Source organism: Lissotriton vulgaris, chromosome 1_1 (genome assembly GCF_964263255.1).
Source record: "Lissotriton vulgaris chromosome 1_1, aLisVul1.2, whole genome shotgun sequence".
Taxonomy (NCBI): Eukaryota; Metazoa; Chordata; class Amphibia; order Caudata; family Salamandridae; genus Lissotriton; species Lissotriton vulgaris.
The window spans coordinates 1,488,026,176-1,488,049,238 of record NC_141685.1 but is presented as its reverse complement, the minus strand read 5'-3'; the positions used below and the strand labels follow the sequence as shown (position 1 = coordinate 1,488,049,238).

Here is a 23,063-nt window from a genome sequence, read left to right as displayed (position 1 = left end):
GCCTGTGTTGCTTTTTCCCTCCCACCCACCCACCCTTGCCTGTGTTGCTTTTTCCCTCCCACCCACCCTTGCCTGTGTTGCTTTTTCCCTCCCACCCACCCTTGCCCGTGTTGCTTTTTCCCTCCCACCCACCCTTGCCCGTGTTGCTTTTTCCCTCCCACCCACCCTTGCCGGTGTTGCTTTTTCCCTCCCACCCACCCTTGCCGGTGTTGCTTTTTCCCTCCCACCCACCCTTGCCCGTGTTGCTTTTTCCCTCCCACCCACCCTTGCCCGTGTTGCTTTTTCCCTCCCTCCCACCCTTGCCCGTGTTGCTTTTTCCCTCCCTCCCACCCTTGCCCGTGTTGCTTTTTCCCTCCCGCCCACCCTTGCCCGTGTTGCTTTTTCCCTCCCTCCCTCCCGCCCACCCTTGCCCGTGTTGCTTTTTCCCTCCCGCCCACCCTTGCCCGTGTTGCTTTTTCTCTCCCGCCCACCCTTGCCCGTGTTGCTTTTTCCCTCCCGCCCACCCTTGCCCGTGTTGCTTTTTCCCTCCCGCCCACCCTTGCCCGTGTTGCTTTTCCCCTCCCGCCCACCCTTGCCCGTGTTGCTTTTCCCCTCCCGCCCACCCTTGCCCGTGTTGCTTTTCCCCTCCCGCCCACCCTTGCCCGTGTTGCTTTTCCCCTCCCGCCCACCCTTGCCCGTGTTGCTTTTCCCCTCCCGCCCACCCTTGCCCGTGTTGCTTTTCCCCTCCCGCCCCCCCTTGCCCGTGTTGCTTTTCCCTTCCCGCCCACCCTTGCCCGTGTTGCTTTTCCCCTCCCGCCCACCCTTGCCCGTGTTGCTTTTCCCCTCCCGCCCACCCTTGTCCGAGTTGCTTTTTCCCTGCCACCCACCCTTGTCCGAGTTACTTTTTCCCTCTCACCCACCCTTGCCCGTGTTACTTTTTCCCTCTCACCCACCCTTGCCCGTGTTACTTTTTCCCTCTCACCCACCCTTGCCCGTGTTGCTTTTTCCCTCCCTCCCACCCTTGCCCGTGTTGCTTTTTCCCTCCCTCCCACCCTTGCCCCTGTTGCTTTTTCCCTCCCTCCCACCCTTGCCCCTGTTGCTTTTTCCCTCCCTCCCACCCTTGCCCCTGTTGCTTTTTCCCTCCCTCCCACCCTTGCCCCTGTTGCTTTTTCCCTCCCTCCCACCCTTGCCCCTGTTGCTTTTTCCCTCCCTCCCACCCTTGCCCCTGTTGCTTTGTCCCTCCCTCCCACCCTTGCCCCTGTTGCTTTTTCCCTCCCTCCCACCCTTGCCCGTGTTGCTCTTTCCCTCCCACCCACCCTTGTCCATGTTGCTCTTATGCCTGTGCTGCTCCTTTTTCCCCCTGTCCATGTTTTTTGCTTTGTACCGCCCACCCTTTGGTTGTGTGTTGCTACTTGACACCCATCCTCTCATTGTCTGTTGCCCCCCCCACTTACTGACCCCATATTGTGCCAGGAGTCATTCCTTTTTGAAGACTGAATGCTCTGGTAACATAGCTTCCGGTTATGTATACAAAGAAAACCAAAGATCATAAAGGACCAAAGGTACTTTAGTAATTCTAGAGACAACAGCCCCTTAACAAAAATCAGTTCCATAAACCGATTCAGTGATCAGAGTTTTCAATTTTCTTACTACAATTCTAACACAAATTTGAATAACCCCAGCCAGAATAATTTCAAAAACCAAAGATCAAGACAGCAAAAAAACAATGATCTGAAACAATGAGCTAAAAAACAATAATGCACAGAAAACCAGGTGTTAAAAACCGACAACAAAATACATATAGTCATATACAGCCAAGCAAACAGTGACCAACATTAATATAACGCCTTTTGGTGACTTCTTATTAAAGGCAAAGCACTACAGCACCCAACACAAAAATACTACAAAGCATAGTGTAACAGGTCAGAGTGTAGGTTGACGTTTCAATCTCGTAAAAGTATGGGATCATCATCAGGACTGAAGATCAGTTGCCAGGCAGCTAATTTTTCAACAATCTCCAATTAAGCAAACCAGCTTTTTTCACACAATTGGTGGCTGTTCATGAGTATCATACAAAGATGAAGCACCTACAAGGTAGTGCACTGTTGTATCAAAAAATTGCGGCAGATTTGGGAGAAATCCAAATATACACCTATATACCGATACAATCAATTTTAGTGCTGCTTCTGTTGACATGGGTTTTCAATAGTACGTTTTCAAGAATAAGCCACAATTGTGAATCAATGCCAGTTATTGATCTAGAGATTTCAGATCTTGTTCAGCGATGAAGCAACAGATTCCCCAAAGAAGATGTGGTTGAGATTGCGTATTACTGTCCATAGTGCTAATTTGGGTTTGAAGATTAAGCTTTTTATCCAGAATGTGGTCTGCGCTGAACTCATCATAGTGCTTTTCTTTTCCCTTTCTAACTTCTAGTGCTGCTCTACAACGTGGCTAAAAGACATTGGTAAAGCCGATAACTCTCACTCAGGCAATACCTATTGGCTTTGCCAATGTTTCCTTTTGGTACTGTGCAGATTTAATGGATGGCTTTCATTTATCATTCTAATATTGTACTCTGGTACACCATCACACAGAGAAACTCTTCTTCAGTGTGTCTACTTCTAATATATGAATATCTATGACTCACCTACCATATCCAAAATGGTCAATGCGTGATTAGGTCTCGTCTAAGCAATTTCGTTAGCAATGCTTGGCGAGATATTAAGTAGGGGCTTTAAAAAATGCTCCCAAAGGCTTTTTCCAGGCGGATTGCCTACAGTGCATGTGTGCGGGCGCATGCACATCGCACACAATTTGGCAGCCTGTGAGCCTCAGCATCAGACTTCAAAGGCATCCGCCCCCGCCGTTTCTAGTTTTGCTCCACGGCGCTTTCGCAGCCACGCTTGTCTCCTCTTGGGATCGTCACAGGCTGCTGACTATAGCCTTGTTCGTTGCTTGGAATTCCTCCCTCAGGCCGATTGCTGTGTTTGGCTCTGCTCTCTGTGCCGCTGGGCCCCACCCCCAAGAACATACCACCTAGCCCTAGTCACTTTACCAGCCTTGTTTTATGTGAGCAGTGGTGACACACACTGAGTTTATAGCAAAACACCACATCTGCCAAATTAATGTGTCATAATTAATTCCGCTCCAGAATCCAGCTCTGTATGTAGCCTGAGGCATTGCAACCTCTCCCACTCCCCCTTTTGCCTGGTGCTCCCGTGCCTCACCCCTCCCACCATGTTACTTGTGTAATTAAGCGGCCGCTTCAGGAGCCCCCAAATCGGCACGCCATAAAAGAGGAATGCAAAACATTCTCAACTGACATCAGGGCAGAATTCCTCCTCCTTCCAGCGCTCAGAAGAGTCTGGAAACTTCAGGCGTTCCCATTCCAGGCAGATAAGGGAAGCAACATGCCCAAGCAGCGGAGCCAGGATTCTCTGCATAAACATGGCTATAAATAATACTTAGAAGCACTCACAGCACTTCGAAACTGCGCAACTAGTAGAAAGCACATTTTTTACAACAGTAAGTAGGATATGAATTTGGATACAAGATGTCTCATACACTGAGTTCAAAACCTTTGTCAAAATGCACACGCTATAATACAAACAGCGCTAGCTATCACAGTTTTACCTTTCTTAGCGCTCGAAAACACTGGCAATATTACCTAATTTAACTGTATTGATTTTACCGAGCTCTGAAATATGATTGGCTCATATTCTGAGCTGTAGGTCTGTTAAGCATATCTGTGCCCTAGAGACATCCACAGCCAGGCCAGGGCGACATCTGAAGGGACAGTTCCTGATATCTGGCAGGTCTCAGATTTAGTGGGCAGCAGTGTGCGGGCACTGTGCTTTCTGAATAGCAGAATAAAATTTAAGTTTCCAGGTCGCAGCACCAAAACCATGTTGAGTATCAGCCAGGAATGATGCTCCTTTGAACCAGAGCATACAAATGCCTCATAATTACACTGCGCTCAACTCAACTTACACTCCAAATACCACTCAGTGCCACATAGTTACACGCCACATAATTACACTCTACTGAATGCGGCACATACTCCACACAATACCTCTCAGAGCCACATAATTATATGCTACATAATTACACTGCACTCAATGAAACATACATTCCAAACAGTACCACTCAGTGCCACATAATTACACGCCACCTAATTACACTCTACTGAATACAACATACACTCCAGACAATACCACTCAGTGCCACATAATTATATGCTACATAATTACACTGCGCTCAATGCAACATACACTCCGAATACCACTCAGTGCCACCTAATTACACCCCACATAATTACGCTCTACTGAATACAACATACACTCCAGACAATACCACTCAGTGCCACATAATTATATGCTACATAATTACACTGCGCTCAATGCAACATACACTCCAAATACCACTCAGTGCCACATAATTACATGCCACATAATTTCACTGCACTCAATGCAACATTCACTCCAAATACCACTCGGTGCCACATAATTACACTCCACATAATTACACTGCACTCAATGCAATATACACTCCAAATACCACTCAGTGCCACATAGTTACATGCCACATAATTACACTGCACTCAATGCAACATGCACTCCAAATACCACCCAGTGCCACATAATTATATGCTACATAATTACACTGCGCTCAATGCAACATACACTCCAAATACCACTCAGTGCCACATAATTACATGCCACATAATTTCACTGCACTCAATGCAACATTCACTCCAAATACCACTCGGTGCCACATAATTACACTCCACATAATTACACTGCACTCAATGCAATATACACTCCAAATACCACTCAGTGCCACATAGTTACATGCCACATAATTACACTGCACTCAATGCAACATGCACTCCAAATACCACTCAATGCCACATAATTATATGCTACATATTTATACTGTGCTCAACGCAACGTACACTCCAAATACCACTCAGTGCCACATAATTACACGCCACATAATAACTCTATCTATCTATCTATCTTTATATCTATCTATCTATCTCCCTCACTCTATCTGTCTATATATCTATTGCCCTCTATCTATATATCGCCCTCACTCTTTCTATATATCGCCCTCACTCTTTCTATATATCGCCCTCACTCTATCTATCTATTGCCCTCACTCTATCTATCCATCACCCTCTATCTATCTATCGCCCTCACTCTCTCTGTCTTATCTATCGATCGCCCTCCCTCTATCTATCTATCGCCCTCACTCTATCTATATATTGCATCACCACTGCATCACTCAGCACCACTACAGCATCACTCGGGGGCACCACAACATCACTATGCGCTACCACAGCTTCACTGACCGCTACAGTATCACTCGTCGCCACCACAACATCACTCAGCGCCACCACAGCATCAATCTGTGCAACCATTCAACAACAACTGGTTCAAATATGTTCTCTAAATGTTTCAAGCTTTATTACAAATGTCACAAAAAGATGTTATTTCATTTCTGTTCTTGGATTTTCGTCACAATAAAATACACTGAACATAATCTTCACAAAAGTTATTTACAAAAGTTTAAGCTATTGCCATTATAAATTACAATAACTTTTATTTAAGTATTAATTATTTAAAAAAAATAAAAGACATTGTTATTTGTGCTATCAATAACATCTAAGTCACGTAAATACAACACATATTGCATTACAAATGCTATAGGTGTCCCATTTGCGGAAGTTATAACTATTGGCATTGTAAATGACAAAGCTATTAATTTCGCTATTTTCAAAACCAACACATAAATAAAAAATCAGTCATTTACAATCCCAATAGCTCAAACTTTCCATTGCAAATGCTTGTTTTTAAATGGAAGCCTGATTGACTAAATTGTCTCTCAAGCCTAGCAGATAATGGCCACTGCATCTCCTTGATCCCCTCCTCTTTTTTCAGCTATTGGAAACTAGAGCCCTCCTGAACCACATCACACTTATCGGCACAGTATGTGCCAACACAACCAGACACTTTCCATTCTAAGTATACAGTGCACTACTTGGAACCATGGCAATGAGCTATCAGGAAGGTGTTTATACGTGAAATGCAAATGCAGCGTATTTAATAACCTTTGTCAGAGCAGGAGTATTTTTGTCACGCAAGTAATCATTGAGGTTAGTTTATTTTTGTCCTATCACTGATACCCTTGGATGAGCGTTGTTTACCTATTAAAAACTCTTGCATAAAGCTGCCAATGAGTGTTGTTCTATGATCTGCTCCATTTAACTGATATTAGTATTGTTCTTATTTTTGCAGGAGATTTGTGTGTTTGTTATGCCAATGCTCCAGAAATGCAGAAGGTCACATACTCAGTTGTCTTCCTCCACAAAGGTACATTTTCTATTTTATTTTATGGCTTGTTTAGATGTATGTATATGTCAATAAAAATCATTTTTTTTACACAAATCTGTTTTATTTTTCAAAAGAAGGTCAGAACATTGGGCCAGGTATACACAGGGTCATGCCCACAATCCTATTCAGGGCCGGCCACGTAATAAAGAAGTGCCTCTACGATTAAATAAAAAGGGGCAGTAGCGTGGTTATTTAAACACAGCATGTCGTCTACAACCAGTGTTGGGCCGGCAGCGTGGCATAGCATAGAAGGCAATACTAATTTGTTGTGAGGCGTCACAGGGCCCTCTAAAAACATCAATACTAAAACATAGGCAAGAGGCCCAGAGGAAAAGAAACTGAGAAGGGCAGAAAGAAGGAAGTCCGATAAAGAGTGAATGGCAGAAGAAGCCTTTAGATAGCAGTAGTAGAAAAGATTGTGTTAGGGAAGGAGGCGGGCCAATGAACTATGCCAGTGGGGATCCTATTACTTATAGGAGGGGTTACGCGCAGTGTTGGGCTGGTTGCGGGAGTAGCCTGTCGGGGTCTGACGGAAGGACAGCATCTACAAAGAGGCGCAGCGTTTTGAGCTTGGCGGGTAGCTAGCATGCATGTTCTACCTTGCAAAAATAATTAACTAGGGGTTGCCAAACAGCGGTGAAGCGAGTGTCACATGTTTGTAGACGCCCTGCTAGGAGCTCCATGGTTATGACATGCCAATGGCGCACGTACCAAGCGGCGATAAGGGGCGCCTCCGCCTTCTTCCAATATAGCACTATAAGTTGCTTGGCTGCTCCAAGCAATGCAATGCTGTAATCTAATCGCTTCGGGTGATAGCCTTTAAATTGGCTGGCTTGATGCCTAATAAGATAGTGTTTGTAGACTCAGGCAGGGGGAAAGAAAGTACCCATTTGAGATGACTAAGGACTTCCTTCCAGAACAGGGTCAGAAGTGGGCAGGCCCACCAAATGTGTATGAAATCACCAGATGCAGCCGAACACCTCCAGCACATGGGGGAAGAGGCAGGAAACATTTTATGCAGTCGATCAGGTGTGTAGTACCATTAAGTCATGATTTTGTATGCATTTTCCCTTTGCGGGATTCTGCGGTAGACCCTGGGTATGTCGCACCATAAACGACTCCACTGTGTGGGTGTAATTTCCGTGTCAGATGTCAGCTGCCACTTGCGCTGGTACGGGTGATTAGGCAAATCTGATATGTGTGAGAAATAAGGCCCTTCAACTTGTCAAAGGAACGGACCAGCCGCTCAAAGGGGGTGAATAGGAGGGTAGCTGCCTTTTGCATCTCCACCGATGTGACCAAGTGCCGTAGCTGCGCATATTGTAGTCCAGCTCCCAGTGGAAGGTTACATTTTTAGTACTCCCCCCCCCCCCCCCCCCTCATAGAGGTCACAGACTACTCTGTATCCCCCCTGCACCTATCTATTAAAAGCCTGGGAGCGGTAGGCCGGGGGAAATAGTGGATTGCCCGCGATGGGAGTGTGGGGAGAGGGGACGATTGTAAGACCCCTGCGAACCGCCACCTTGTCCTAGATATCCAATACCGTTTTAGTGGGTACCGCCATATAGGCGCTTCTAGAACGCGATGTACGGTGGATCCACGTGAGGTCCCAGATGGTGCGCCCAGTGACCATCCTGCCCATATGGAACCAGACCTTTTCGCTTTTGGTGGTTGTCCACTCCGACGCAAAGCTGAGATGGGAGGCCCATTGTAGTCTAAAAGATTAGAACAGGCTAACCCTCTTCTATCTCGCGTCAGCAAAAGGATCTTCTGGGAAAATCTCGGTCTACGCCCTCACCATATGAACGTGATAAGATCGCTGAAGGCCCTGTATCTGATGGTGCGGGATCGGGGTGGAAAGGCATTGAAATAAGTACAATATTTTACGGAGGACCGACATTTTTATGGCATTGAGCCTGCCCAGCCATGACATCGTCATGGTTTCCACCTTCGTAAGTCCTCCATTACGGCCCTCCTACATTCCCGCCAATTGATTTGCATCCATGTATCTAAGGAGGGGGTTAGCTTAAGACCTAGGTATTGGATGTGGTCTGCAGCCCACTGATACGGCGCGAGCCTCTCCAAGGTAGGTATCTCCTCCTTAGGAATTGTGAGGTTCAAGACCCAGGATTTGCCATGATTGATTTTGAGGCCAGAGGCCCGTTCGAAGGTTTGTAGCAGGGAGTGTGGAGCCGGAAGAGGTATGTGTGGACGTGAAAGTGTGAGGATGAGATCATCCGCAAAGAGCGCCACCTTGTTCTGCCTACCCCCATAGGGATGCCATGTATGTCTGCCCTCTGCCTGATCATCTCCGCTAGGGGTTCCACCACGAGGGCAAACAGCAGAGGCGTCAGAGGACATCCCTGCCGGGTACCCCTGTGAATGAGGAAGGGCTCAGTGAGTTGCCCATTAACCCGAACCCTGGCCTGCGGGGACAGGTATGGCGCCATGATCTTAGAGACCATGTTCCGACCTATCCCGACTCTCTGCAGCACCGCCCGCCTGCAGAAAAGCCCAATCCACCGAGTCAAACGCCTTCTCCGCGTCAAGCGATAGAAGGCAAGCTGGTATGTTCCAGGTGTGCGCTTTCCCTACCAAGTGTGAGAGTCTTTTAAGGTCAGTGTTCAGCAGTGCTATGGGACGGATTTGGGTATAGGTGCTATTTCCGCCATGACTATGGAAGATGTCGGTCCGTCTGTATCCGAGAAAGAATTATACAATCGCAAGAGGTGGGGTACAAGCCGTGTCTGAAACATGCGGTAGAAGGCAAGTGGCAGACCGTCTGGGCCTGGTGTCCTTCCAAGAACGAGGTCATTTAGTGCCGCCGCCATCTCCTACGCAGTTACAGGCCCCTCTAAAGCTTGGGCGTGGTGGGGATGTATCTGGGTCTAAGCACACTGGTTTAATGCATCATCAATGAGATCTGGGGACGGTGCTTCTGCCGTGTAGAGTGCAGCATAGTAAGCTCCTAAAGGCCTCGCATTTGGCCGGCTCTGAGGTGACCTGAGCACCGTCTGGAAGCATGAATATTTGCTATGTGAGTCTTCGCTGTCCGTGCTTTTAGACGCCTCGCTAATAGCCTGCCCACCTTATCCCCCCCTTCATAATACCGCTGCTTCAGGGCTATCAGGGATCTTCCCGCTTTATTTGTACGGGGGGGGGGTATTTAGGATGTGCCATGCGCTGAACATCTCCTTGTAGAAGGTGGGTTTCTTGGAGGAATATAATGTCGGGATTGTGCTGGAGGAGATAGCGCCACACCTGTCGCCGCTTGTTCGGATAGTTAAGCCCCTTAACATTCAGGGAGCGCAGGTAGAGGGAATGGGAGCGCAGGATCATTTCTGGCCTATCCGCGGGGACACGCCACCGCCACGAAGTTACCCGCCTGCCACACTTAGGAAGGTGGAGAAGGTAGAGTGGAGGGGTAGAAAAGCAAAAGAGTACAATAGTGAAGAATAGTAAACCAACAATAGCCAACTGGGCCATATTATTCTGTTCCCTTCGCAGGGCATCCTACACCAAACAGTTTGGATGGACCCAGAGATGTCACTCCCTCCGGAACAATTGGGGGTAGGTTTGCAGCCTCTCTCAAGTTCATCCACCGGGGAAGCCTCAGCGTCCCCTTCTCTTTAGACGAGGAACTGGGACATTAATCAAGGTGATGCAGCAACCAGCAAACCTAGTGGGAAGAGTGTATTTCAACAAGAGCATAATTCGTAAGACAAAGTGGGTGTTCGCATAGTCTATCATGGAGTTGATGGGCGCGAGGTTGAGTCCTCCCTATCCACTTCAAGGGACCGTATATGCGCAATGATGTCCTGCTTGGCCTGCGAGGCTGATTGCTCATCCATGGGCGGCGAGCGGCGACGACAGTGAACCGTGGACCAGGATGGTTTGGCAGGAACCCGCTCCAAACGCTGGGGACAAGAAGGACTGGCCGTCGGCGATAACGGCAGCCGAAGCAATTGCGCTGCCTCTGTGTATTACCGTACTGCTCTGCACTTGGATTCCCATTGGAAGATGAGGGCAAATAGGTGCCCCCACTGATACGAAATGTCCATTCTCTGGTGCTTCTCGGTTACAGGCTTAAAAGCACGGCGTCGTTGCAGGGTGTTAGGCACTAAGTCTTAGTAGATTTGGATCTTGTGCCCATCGTAGCTGAGGTCTGGTTTGGCTCGTGCCGCCCTGAGGATAGCCTCTTTTTCTGTGAAAAAAATGGACCCTGGTTAAAATGTCTGGGAGGAGACCCGGACACCCGATGGGCCGGACACTTGATGAGCCGGACACTTGATGGGCCGGATCCAAAGCTGGCAGGGAAGCGTAATCGTCCCCCCGGACCTTGTGAAGGAGTTGCGCCACATAGGTCATGATGTCTTTCCTCTCCGCACCTAGAGGAACCCCCTAATGCGGAGGTTGTTCCGGCGGCTCCGATTTTCCAAATCCTCCTTCGTCACTTGCAGCTCTGTGTTGCTCCTCTAATGGAGCCAAGTGTTGCCATAGTTTTTCCTGGTCCTCCGTGCGGGCATCGCCTGTCTTTTCGAACCCGTCCACTCGTTCCCCCAGGTCTGCAACTTATTTTCTAAGTTCTTGTACGCAAGAGTGAAATTCCATGCGTAGGGAGCCAATTTCCATTTGAGCTCTGACATAAAGGTGGCCATAAATGCTTGGGTTACCGGCGGCGAGTCCCCGGCGGCCTGCGGTGCCACCTCAGCGGGAACAGATGGTACCACCTTGCCCCACATTGCCGCCACTGGGTTGTCTCTGTGGGTCACCGCCGGAACTTCCTTGCCCTCTCTGGAGCGTGTCATCACCAGACCTTAAGTGTCCCGCAAGTAGAGGGCTCCAATGCGCAGGGCCCTCAACACTGTCTCTAGCCCACCAAGACGCAAGCCATATCTTGCTTAGGCCCGCCACCTCTCTGCCCTCTCCACAACAGTACCTGCAGGCAGATCACTCCAGGAGCAGACAATGCCGCAGTACCGGGCCGGGGGGGTTTAAGCGTCCGGTTCTAGGGTCACTGCTTCCCTGGAAAGTCCGCATTGGCTGCGCACCCCTCCTATGGCAGACAGTCCTTAAACCCTTTGGGGCCAGCCACACACTCGGACCAGCTGGGAAGTATCTATTGCCCCCTTCCGTGCTCAATGCACCGCCTCTGGCACCGTTCAGTTCACGTGCACAATGGGGACGGCACCGTCGCTATGGGGGGGAGCGTTCAGCACCTCCACCCTCGCTATGGGCCTCCCCGCGCTACTCCTGACCGCCGGTGTGCTGTCTCCTTGCACTGTGTTTCCTGTGCTCCACCAGCCAGCCCAGGGCAGATCACAGGCTTCCCGGGTTCAAGGGCAGGCGATACGGTGCTTCTAGGCTACCCCACACCGATGACACAAGATGGCAGGGCTTTCACATAGGACTGGGCCTTTCTTCCGTGCCCCCCAGCCTCCTGTCCCGGTCTCCCCCTGTGCGCCTCTAGTCAGCGCGGTGTGATTCATGGGCCTCTTGATTAATGAGGAGGGCAACCCGGCACCTCCAGGCCGCCCCGCTCAGTGGTCACAAAATGGCGGGACTTTTACACTGAGCCAGGTATCCCACCCTCCTCTGTCTCTGCCAGTATGCAGCCGCTTCTGCTGTGCCCCTCTGCGCCCCTCCAGCCAGTGTCGTGTGGGGTACGGGCTTCCTGGGTGCAGCAGCATGCCCGACCACTTCCGCCGCCACCAGTCGATCAGGGGCAGTAGCGTTGCTAGACTCCCTGCCGCCGCTTTGTCTGGTCCCCGACTCGCAGAGACCTTGAGGGATCGCCAGGACACAGGGAGTGCCCCGCCAGAGACCTCACAAGATGGCGGTCAGCTCCGCCTGGCGGCTGATTCCCCGTCGTCTTCTGGGCCGCGGACCACTGCCGGACAAAGTGCAGCCCCTCAACTGGCGCCCAGGTCACAGTGGTCTGTGTCCACCCCAAGGGTGGCAGCTACAGCTCCCCAGGCAGCTACAGCTCCCCAGCTCCGCTTTAATTGCTTATAGTAGTAGCGGTCAGCCGGAGCTCCCTGAAGACACGTCTCACAGCATCGCTGGCAAGACCATGCCCCTGTAAATAAATATTTTAACTAGCCTGCCATTTAATATTAAATGAGTTTCTACGAGAATTTGTGTCAGGTTTATCAGCATTTATCATATTGTAGTATTGAATGTTTGGCATTCTCCTGTATAAACTTCTTGACACAGCATGCTTCCTTTTGCAATATTTCATGTAGTTGCCTTAAATGCATGAATATTGTCCACTTGCCAAACGTGCGAACATCCGTATTTTTTCCCTTTCATAACACACTTCCTCTCTTCCTTCCTCTTCTTTCCACAGAACCGCTGCTGTCATACCATCATAGTGCAATTTGGTATAGAGCAGCCAGGGTTAAATTTAGGATTGCCTTCTCAACAGCCTCACGATCAGTGGACCACCTCAGACACATCCCACAATAGAAACAAATACAATTGTATAACTAGTACCACTGTAAATCCCATTGATCTTAATACACCATGATTCCAGCAACCTAAAAACACAACACTAACACCTCAATGTTTTAGTTAATCATTTGAGCTTAGATATCTGGGATTGGATACAAGGCATTACAATTAAAGTCAAACCAGAAATCCAGAATTTGAGGTAGATGTAGTTGGCATTTTAATAGTCACAAATATTCCTGTTCAGAGTTCACAAATGTTAAAATGCTTTTTCTTATGTATTAATGCCTATTTTTAGTGCTCTGGTCACAAACATTGTTATTTTACTGATACCTCAAAGGAGATGGTAATTCATTAACAAGGGAAACATGGTTCCCCTGGGATCCCCTACTCCTTCAAGTATATAAAAAAATGTTTATTGACGAGTAGGCAGCGACCTAGGGGACCACTGCCAACTTTTAAACAAGTGAAAATTAAAGCAAAGTTTTAGTTTTAAACGCAGTCCCATTTCCTTTGAGGAGAAAAAAGGACTGCATTAAAAAAATATATATTTTAAAGAGCAATCGCAGCCATGGTGATCTGCTGCCTCCAACAAGCTGCCTTCCCTGTTATGGCCTCCAGTTGCAGTGAGTTGCAATTTGAGCCCTACCATATTGACCCCTTCTGTGCTCGCGTCGGCCAATGGCTGACGCAAACACTACCTTCTGTGTGCTGCGCACGACCGTTGGCCGACGCAGCCCCGCCCACTCCGTAGAACGTGCGCACTGCAGTGAAATGTCCGCCGTGGTAAACGGGATAATGTTCATGATATAGGTGGGATTCTGCTTCACAACAATTAAGAACTTTAAGAAAAGACATATGACTATATAGGTCAGTGCTTACATTTAACAACTGGTGACAAAAATACTCTTTGCGAATGGCGACCAATATTTTGTGATCAGTAAAAAGTACATCTGGCCAAATCTATTTTTCCTCTATTACAAGACAGTGGAGTTGTTTTTAATCGTGAACCGTGGCAGAAGTAGTCTACATTGTTTGTTGTCTACCAGTTATTATCCTCCCGTTTCCATGCACTGGCCTCATCCAAAGAGTGGCATTCCACATTGTTCGGACTGACGTTAAAGTATGCGTCAACCCGACACCATTTTTCCTTCACTGAGCCAGTCCATACCATATAAGTCGCCATCTTGGTTTGCAGTCTATTGTTGCTTAAGTCTCAATAGGCAGGGAAGAGGTCGCCTTTTTAAGGCTACATGGTGCACAGCGAGTGCACTGGCAGGGTGTCCAAGGCAATGCAGCCTATACCAGCCCGCGCTTCAGCCATGCTCATGCCATCAATGCTGGCCAAATAAGCCTCAGTTTGACCAAAGCTCTTCAGGATGCCTTATATATTCTAAAAAGGCTCTAGTAACTAATGGACATGATTGGCTTGCCCTCTCAGTTCCCTGGGCTAGAGGGGTAATGGTATATCCGACATAGGCTCCAAAAGCGCCCAATTTGAATCCTGTGTTGACTGTGCCCAACGAATTTGCTCAATCTGACCTTCACTTATTTTTTTATTTAAAAAAATATATTTTTATTTGAAGGATGACAAACAAATTCACCGCTACTCATACAATTCACAATGCAAGTTACATTTAGCGTCGCTTTAGGAATCAAGTTCGGTTAGACCCACATATTACACATTTTCCCTCCCAACTCTGTTCCTTCGCACCTCCAATTTCACCACAAGCGATACACAATTGTCCCCCTATACAGGTTCCATTTGAACCATTTCCTGTACCACTTCTTCGAGGTCTCCCCCTTGCAATAAACACTTCTTTCTCAGCTATCCAGCTCCTTCTGCCAAACCACCACTGCAGGTGGTCATACTCCACCCCATCCCCTAGTGTCTTCTGGAGCTCCTCAAACTGAAGGATTTTACCTTTCTTGATCAAGTCACCAACCGTCGAGATACCGATAATATCCCATTTATCGAATCCTGGTTGTTGGCAAAGCGTACCTATATTCTGGGAATACCACAAGGGCGTCATTTTGGTAAGCCTGCCCGTCCAACCCAAACGAGAATTGGCTAATTTCCATACCTGCGGCGTGTGTTGAGTGGGAACTAAAAAATGCGTCTTCCTAGTACCAGAGTAAAGTGCCCCAAGGTATCCAGATCTATCCATCTGATATCTATCCAAAGCACATGCCGGATCATCCGGCTGGGCGTATAGCCACCTATTCACAGTCACCAATTGCGAGGCCCAGTAATACAGCTGTATGTTGGGTAACGCAATTCCCCCCATCATATCATCCCTCCATCAATTTCTGAAGCGCAATCCTCGGGCCTTCCCATCCCATATTAACGTACGCACCTCACCTTCCACTGCCGTAAAATAGGCATCTGGAACTCTATATGGACAATTCTGCAGAATATAGAGAAACCACGGAAGGGCGAGCATCTTAAAAAGAGCAGCAAGGTCAACCAGCGACAATGGCAATGATTTCCAATGTTGGACGTCAGCCCGCAACCGTGCCAACAAGGGCACTAAATTGCGACTATGAAAGAGGGCCAGATCCAGCGTGACAAAAATTCCCAGGTATCTAAAACAGTCATCTGAGACCATTAAAGCGCAGTCTTTCGGAAGACGTGGGGTCTGTCCATGAAGCACATACAACACCGACTTGCCCCAATTATTCGCGTACCCTGAATATTTCCCAAAGTTTGTGAAAGTATTAAGGAACATATGGATGGAACTGTATGGGTTTGCAAGATACAACAGTATATCATCTGCATTCAGTGATATTCTATCTTCGCAATCTTGGGACCACCTCAGACCCTTTATCATAACATCACGCCGTATCCAGGCTGCCAAGGGCTCCAGCATAAGTGAGAACAGCAGTGGCGACAGAGAGCAACCTTGTCTGGTGCCTCTTCGGAGGGAGAAGTGCCTGGATGTGTAGTTGTTCACTCTGACCTGCCCAAGAATGTCCGTATAAAGTAGCCGTACCCACCGTATGAATTTAGGGTCTAATCCTGCTCTTTCCAGAACTTCACTTATTTTTTTGTTTAAATTAGATTTTATTGTTATTATGAGAATTTAACTTTTCAACCATACATGACAGCCAATGTGCATACCATACAGCTCCATTCAAATGGTATCTTTACAGTACAATGTATGCGTGACATTTTTCCAGAATTATCATCAACATGATATTACAAATCCAGGATGCGATGAATCAACATTCTGTTTGTATAACAGTGAGAGAAAAGAAGGGGAGATATAAAAAAAGGGGATGGGGAAAGGGGTGAGAACAAGGGGAAAGTCACCACTGGCAACAATATGTACATACCATTATGCTGAATAAAAACGCTTCATCCGCTATAGCCACACAGACTGTGAATACGCATCCCCCAATCAACTGAACTGTTAACTCTTTGACATGCCACCTAGCTATTCCTAACATTCATGACCGCAGAATTGGTGTGTAATGGTAAGCGTCAGGGACTATCGCAGACAAGCGTGTTGTGTGCGCGGTCTAAAATGTCTAAGTCGGTGGCAGCCGTGGTGCTGTTTGGTCGTCGTCGCGTCGAGTCTATGCCCTGCCCCGCCATGCAGAAATCAGACAGGATTGCATCCCATGTTGGTGCCAGTAGCTGCTTGCGCAGCCCTAGTGCATCCTCACGGTGGAGTGTTATGCTCTCCGCCTGAGCCCAGCACAGGAGGGAGTAATACCAGGCCTTCGCCGATGGGGGATCAGGGTTTTTTTTAATGCCATCTTGGGAGGTATGGAAATCCCCTGTACTTGGCTGGGAGCAGAGATAGTGCCAATTTATAAAAAGGGCTCTCCTCTCCTCCCAGCCAACTACAGGCTGATTAGCCTCATAGAAGTTCCCCAAAAACTCTTCTCTCGCCTCCTTTTGGACCAGCTCCTGGACTGGATGGAGGCAAATGAGATTCTTAGTCCTCTGCAGGCTGGCTTCAGAAAAAATACGTCCACCATGGACCAGATCTTCCGCCTCATCCTCCTGTACTGGAACACTGTGAGGATTGAGGGAGGGAGACTATACATGGTGTTCGTAGATCTGAGGTCAGCCTTTGACTTGGTCCCACGAAAAAAACTATGGGAGGTCCTTCAGGTGCTGGGCGTACCAACCGAGCTGCTGCACGCCATAATTAGGCTGCACGATGGCAACTATGCGCAGGTCAGGTGTGGGAGGGATGGAGCGCTCTCCTCAAGGTTTCCTGTTCTCAGGGGGGTTAGGCAGGGTTGCGTCCTGGCGCCGACCCTGTTCTACCTCTTCGTGAACAGTGTCATATCCCACCTTGATGAAGTAAAGAAATATGACGCCCCTTCTCTGGCAGGCAGGAGGGTGCCAGCTATCATGTTTGCTGACGACACCCTCCTGCTTTCCAAAAGCCCAATGGGGATCCAGAGGATTTTGGATGGATTTGGTCTTTTCTGTAGACAACATGGTCTAGAGATCAATACAGAGAAGACCAAATTCATGATTTTTAATCCCTCACCAAAGAGCAGACCTAATCCCACTCTGGGTACGGCCAGCTTAGAAAGGGTCACATTTCAGTACCTGGGGGTGACTCTGCATGAAAATTTATCCTGGGAACCCCAGATAGTGAAATCTCGGCTAAAGTTGACCCAATTATCTGGTGCAATCCTGAAGGTTGCAAATACTTCAACCTACAAACCCATAAGTCCGGCACTAGAACTGTACAAAACGCAAGCCAAGGTGGCTGCAATGTACGGCAGTGAGCTTTGGGGGTACAGAGCAGGTCGGGATCTCGCAAGAGTAGAAAACATCTTTCTCAGACGCCTACTGGCTCTCCCCCGTGGCACACCCCTGATTCCCTTGAGACTGGACGTGGGTTTACCCTCTATCGCTGCTGAGCTGGAGTCTAAACCAGTAAGATTCTGGCACAGGCTCTGGTCCACCAGCAAGCTTGAACATTATAGGAGTGATCTCACCCATGTATTGGCCCTGAATCAACGAGATAGAATTCCCTGGCTGGCCTTTGTCAAGAAGGAACTGTACTGTCTAAATCTGTCCGAACTCTGGGAAGCCCCAGAAGCAGGCTGCCAAAGGTTATCCCGGAAACGACTTGTCCAAATATACAAGCAAAAAAGCCTCGATTTACTTATGACATCGACCAACAACGGCACTGTCACGAAGCGGAGCTTCCTGACTTAGATGAACTCCCTGACTCGGACGGACGGGGTGTCCTTGCTAATGCTTCTTCCTTTTCACCCCGTCCGCAGGATCCTTTGGACGTTTCCTGGATCTCCCCGGCTCTGCCTCAGGGACGTGTACCTCTGTATCCTGACCCTGTGACGCTAGGGGCATGTCCAACTACACTCGCCCAATCAGGTCAAACGACGTCACTCGAGACTGACCAACCGGAGGAGGCGGGGGCGTTTAAGGAAGCTCCGTTCTGGATTGCCGGCGCGAAACCTTCGGAACGCCAGTTGGAACACGAGGAGGACGCCACGGAGGAAAACGGAGCCGCTGTCGTGGAACCGCTGCTAGGACCCCTGACGCTGAATGACGACAAGCCAGGAGGCCAACGATACCACGAGCCGCCCCGCCACACTTCCAGGGGAGAAGTGTGGCTCCACAAGGTACGGGGTCGTTTCCAAGGGTTGTTCAAATCACGGGGTGGGACGGGGTAGTCTGAGGGTGGTCACTACTGTCGTATCTTGCCGGCCGCCTACACTCCCTGACTGATAGGTTTGGTGATAGTACCCTGGTGAACCCTCACTACCCTACCCTCCTCCTCCATTTGTATATATCGAGCCCAGCCCCTAACGTGGCTGTTTTTCTTTCCTTTTCTCCGAGTGATCTCCAGCCCTGTGGTCAGCTCCCGCTTCCTCAAGACTGGAACCGAAGACCCGGACCCGTCCCCAAAGGAGAGGACCCTCGTGTCTTGTTTGTTTCCCAGGAGACTATACTTTAAAACCTTGAACTTATCTCGGTGTTGTTAAACCGAATAAAAATAGTTATAGACCTGCTCCATCTCGTACCGATTCTCATTCTCCCGTCCCCGTTCCCCACAAGTGGTGCCGTGACTCGGATCATCCAGTGAACCACGCCATCCGATACAAGATGGAGAATCTCTTGTCCCAAATGGAAGCAGACCGGACTGCGTTTTCCCAAGCCATTCAAACTCAGTCCGATAATATCCTAAAATTGGCGGAAGGACAAACCCAGTTGATGACTGTCATAGGACAGGGAAGGGCTACAGCCCCACCTCCAGGTACTGTCGTTCCATTACAGAAATTTAGCACAGGTGAAGACCCCCTTGCTTTCTTTTTGAACTTTGAAAGAGCGGCGAGAGCTAGTTCCTGGCCAGGTGATAGGTGGCCCTTCTATTTGGCACCGTTGCTGACTGGTGAGGCCCAGGCAGCATATCAGACAGTAAACCGGGATGGAACAACTGCATATGCGGTTGTGAAACAATACATCCTCGATAGGTTGGGGGTAGACGAAGAAACCCATCGATTAAGGTTCCGGCAAGAGAAGGGGTCACCAGGGGATCTGCCCAAAACTCTGTTCTTTAAACTAAAGGAGTCTGCCGACCTCTGGTTAAAGCCAAATGAAGGGAACCTCGACGCCATTATGAACAAAATATATCTCGAACAGTTTATCGAGTCCCTTCCCTATAGCACCCAAAGGTGGCTCAAACAACATGCGGGGTTAACCTTGGAGCATGCTATCGAAATGGCTACCTGTTATGCCCGGGCTCAGGGTAAGCCGTACATGAAAGAGCCCGAACGAAATACTAAAATCATTTCACCTGTCAAAACCGAGAAACGGTTTCAAAAACCCACTCCTGAACCCCCGAAAGTCCGGTTCCAACGACCTGAACTTCCCAATTCAGGGCCTCAATGTTACGACTGTGGAGAATGGGGACATATTGCTCGATTTTGTCGAAAGAAAAAAGACAGAGAAGACGAACCTATGGATGTGAGCTATGCTCCCAGGTCTATCCTGTATGCACAAGAAACCGGAACCACCTTCTATGTACGTGTCATATTAAACGGTACTAGTATACGAGCCTTGCTAGATTCCGGGTGCAAACATTCAGTAGTAAGGGAAGAGTTAGTAGACCACCACTCTCACATTCCAGGGAAACGGGTTAGTATCCGTTGTGTCCATGGGGACGTCAAGGAATATCCCGTAGCTAAAATCACCCTTCATACTCCTTCAGGAAAGAATATGGAAGTCGTAGTGGGAGTCATGGCGGGTTTACCTGAGCCCATAATCATAGGGACTGATAATCCTTCCTTTAGTGCTTTGCTGTTGGAAACCCTACAACATCTATCTCTGCCTCATGATACCTTGTTGGCCGCAGAACCTTGGGCCCGGGATACTCACTTCAGGACTGCCCAATTGAATGACGCAAGTCTCGCCAACGCGTGGCAGGTGGCACGAAGTGGGCAGGATCCAACCACTAGAACTTATCCCACGTTTTTAGAAAAAAATGGTTTATTGTATAGGCTTGCCAAGGCTGACGCTGAACCCCAGTTGCTGGTCCCAATTGACTTTCGAGAGCAGATACTGTTCTTTGGTCATGCTCATCTGCTAGCTGGCCATTCCGGGGTGGAAAAAACGAGCCAATCTATACTGCGACATTTTTTTTGGCCTGGTATTTATGCCCAGGTTCAGAAATACTGTCAGGAGTGTAGAATATGTCAGAAACGGAATCCATACACTCCACCTCCGGCCCCATTGGTGCCCATGCCTATCATAGGGGTTCCGTTTGACCGTATCGGAATGGACCTCATTGGGCCTTTGCCCAAATCATCCCGCGGCCATCAGTATGCCTTGGTTTTGGTTGATTATGCTACGCGATATCCCGAGGCTTTTCCTCTCAAGTCAGCCACGTCAGTTGCAATAGCTCAGAGGCTTGTTGAAGTCTTCTCACGCATGGGCTTCCCAAAAGAAATTGTTACAGATCAGGGTACCCCTTTTGTGTCCCGTTTGATGCAGCAAGTGTGCAAACAGCTCAATATCAAACATATCAAAACCTCTGTATATCACCCCCAAACAGATGGTTTGGTTGAGCGTTACAACGGCTCCCTTAAGTTGACACTAAAGAAACTGTTGTCGGGTGATGGAAAGAACTGGGATCAGTTACTACCCTTGGCCCTCTTTGTACTACGTAGCCAGAAACAATCCAGCTTAGGGACGTCCCCATTCGAGTTGTTGTTTGGGAGACCACCTAGAACGCTCCTCGAGATCACAAAGGATAGCTGGGAAACAGAAGGAGCACAAGAAGCTGAAGCCCTGTTGGATTATACTAGACAACTTCAGAGTAGGCTACATAAACTCAGAACCCTAGCTCACGAACACTTAGCGGTAGCACAGACTAAACAGAAAACCCTGTATGACCGTGGTACGAAGTGGAGAGTGTTGGATGTAGACGATTGGGTTCTGATTCTGTTACCCTCTTCTACGCACAAAATGAGGAAGGAGTGGCAGGGGCCTTATAAAATCCTGAAGAAAATAGGACGTACCACGTATCTGGTACAGTTAGGAAGAGGCAAAACCCAAATGTATCATATTAACATTCTAAAGAAATGGTTAGGTCCACCCCCACCGTCAGTCAATGTGGTCTCCCCTGTACTTCATACTGAGCATACTGTTGATGCTGCCCCTGTGAATCCTGACTTATCGTCGACCCAACAGGAAGAAGTCAGAAAACTACTTTTGTCACATTCAGCTGTTTTTTCTGATCAACCGGGCCGTACTCACTTAGCGGAACACAGCATACCTACTCTCCCAAATACAGTGGTGAAACAGAAGCCCTATCGCATTCCTGAGGCCAGACGCTCGGCTTTCCAAGCCGAAGTAGACAACATGCTGAAGGCTGGGATCATAGTTCCTTCCCATAGCAACTGGTGCTCGCCGGTGGTGTTAGTACCGAAACCTGACGGTAGCATCCGTTTTTGCATCGACTTTAGGGCCGTTAACCGGGTATCCAAACAGGATGCGTACCCTCTACCCAGAGTCGATGAGTTATTGGAACGTCTTGGGGAGGCTCGGTACATCACCACCATCGATCTCACTAAGGGATACTGGCAGATTCCCCTTGCTCCCAAAGACATGGAAAAAACAGCATTTTCAACACCATCTGGTCATTACCACTTTACGGTACTCCCCTTTGGTTTACATGGGGCGCCAGCTACATTTCAAAGAGTTATGGACACGCTGCTGGCACCTCACCTACAATATGCGTCTGCTTACCTGGACGATATTGTGGTGTTTAGTAAAACCTGGGAGGATCATTTGTCTCACCTTAAAAAAATACTGTCCAGTCTTGGGGAGGCCAGTCTCCACATCAATGCGAAGAAGTCCCGATTTGCTTTCCAGCAGGTAAAATACCTCGGGTATCTGTTGGGCGATGGACAAATTAAGCCCCAGATGGAGAAACTAGAAGCAATTAAAGCTCTGCCTTACCCGACTTCAAAGAAAGAACTCAGGGCCTTCTTAGGACTGGTGGGTTATTACCGCCGGTTCATTGCTCAGTTTGCTAGCATGGCCGCTCCTCTCACCGACCTCCTTGGGAAGAATACCAAATCTGCTGCACTTCCTGCTCCCTCTCTAGCGCAGTCTTCGGCTTTCCAAGCCTTGAAGGACGCTTTGACTTCCTCGTCTGTTCTCATTTCCCCTGACTTCCTTAAACCCTTCATCCTCCAGACTGACGCTTCGGGGGTTGGCATTGGTGCGGTCCTTTCTCAGGAGGATGAGACTGGGGCTGAACGGCCCGTGCTCTTTATCAGCCGCAAGCTGTTTCCCAGAGAACAGGCCTATTCGACGATTGAAAAGGAGTGTTTGGCTGTCCGTTGGGGTGTTGAGAAACTGAGATACTATCTTGAGGGGAGGCCATTTGTTTTGTACACGGACCATGCTCCTTTAACCTGGCTTCAGCGTAATAGGGGGAACAATGATCGCATTTTGCGTTGGTTCTTGGCCCTGCAGCCCTTCCAGATCGAGGTCCGTCATCGAAAGGGTACATTGCAGGGGAATGTTGACTTTCTGTCCCGCTATCCGATTTCCCCCGATCGGGTCAATCCTGGGGGTGGGATGTGTCACGAAGCGGAGCTTCCTGACTTAGATGAACTCCCTGACTCGGACGGACGGGGTGTCCTTGCTAATGCTTCTTCCTTTTCACCCCGTCCGCAGGATCCTTTGGACGTTTCCTGGATCTCCCCGGCTCTGCCTCAGGGACGTGT

General features: G+C 48.7%; 1 protein-coding gene across 1 annotated transcript in view; it reads left to right on the top strand.

Annotated features, from left to right (window-relative positions):
* GSAP (gamma-secretase activating protein) overlaps positions 1-23,063 on the top strand; it is a 764,805-nt gene that overhangs the window by 350,112 nt on the left and 391,630 nt on the right. Inside the window, exon 13 of the mRNA XM_086967359.1 lies at positions 6,282-6,356. Within this exon, the coding sequence (XP_086823485.1) occupies positions 6,282-6,356 (75 nt within the window). The remainder of the gene's footprint in view (positions 1-6,281; positions 6,357-23,063) is intronic.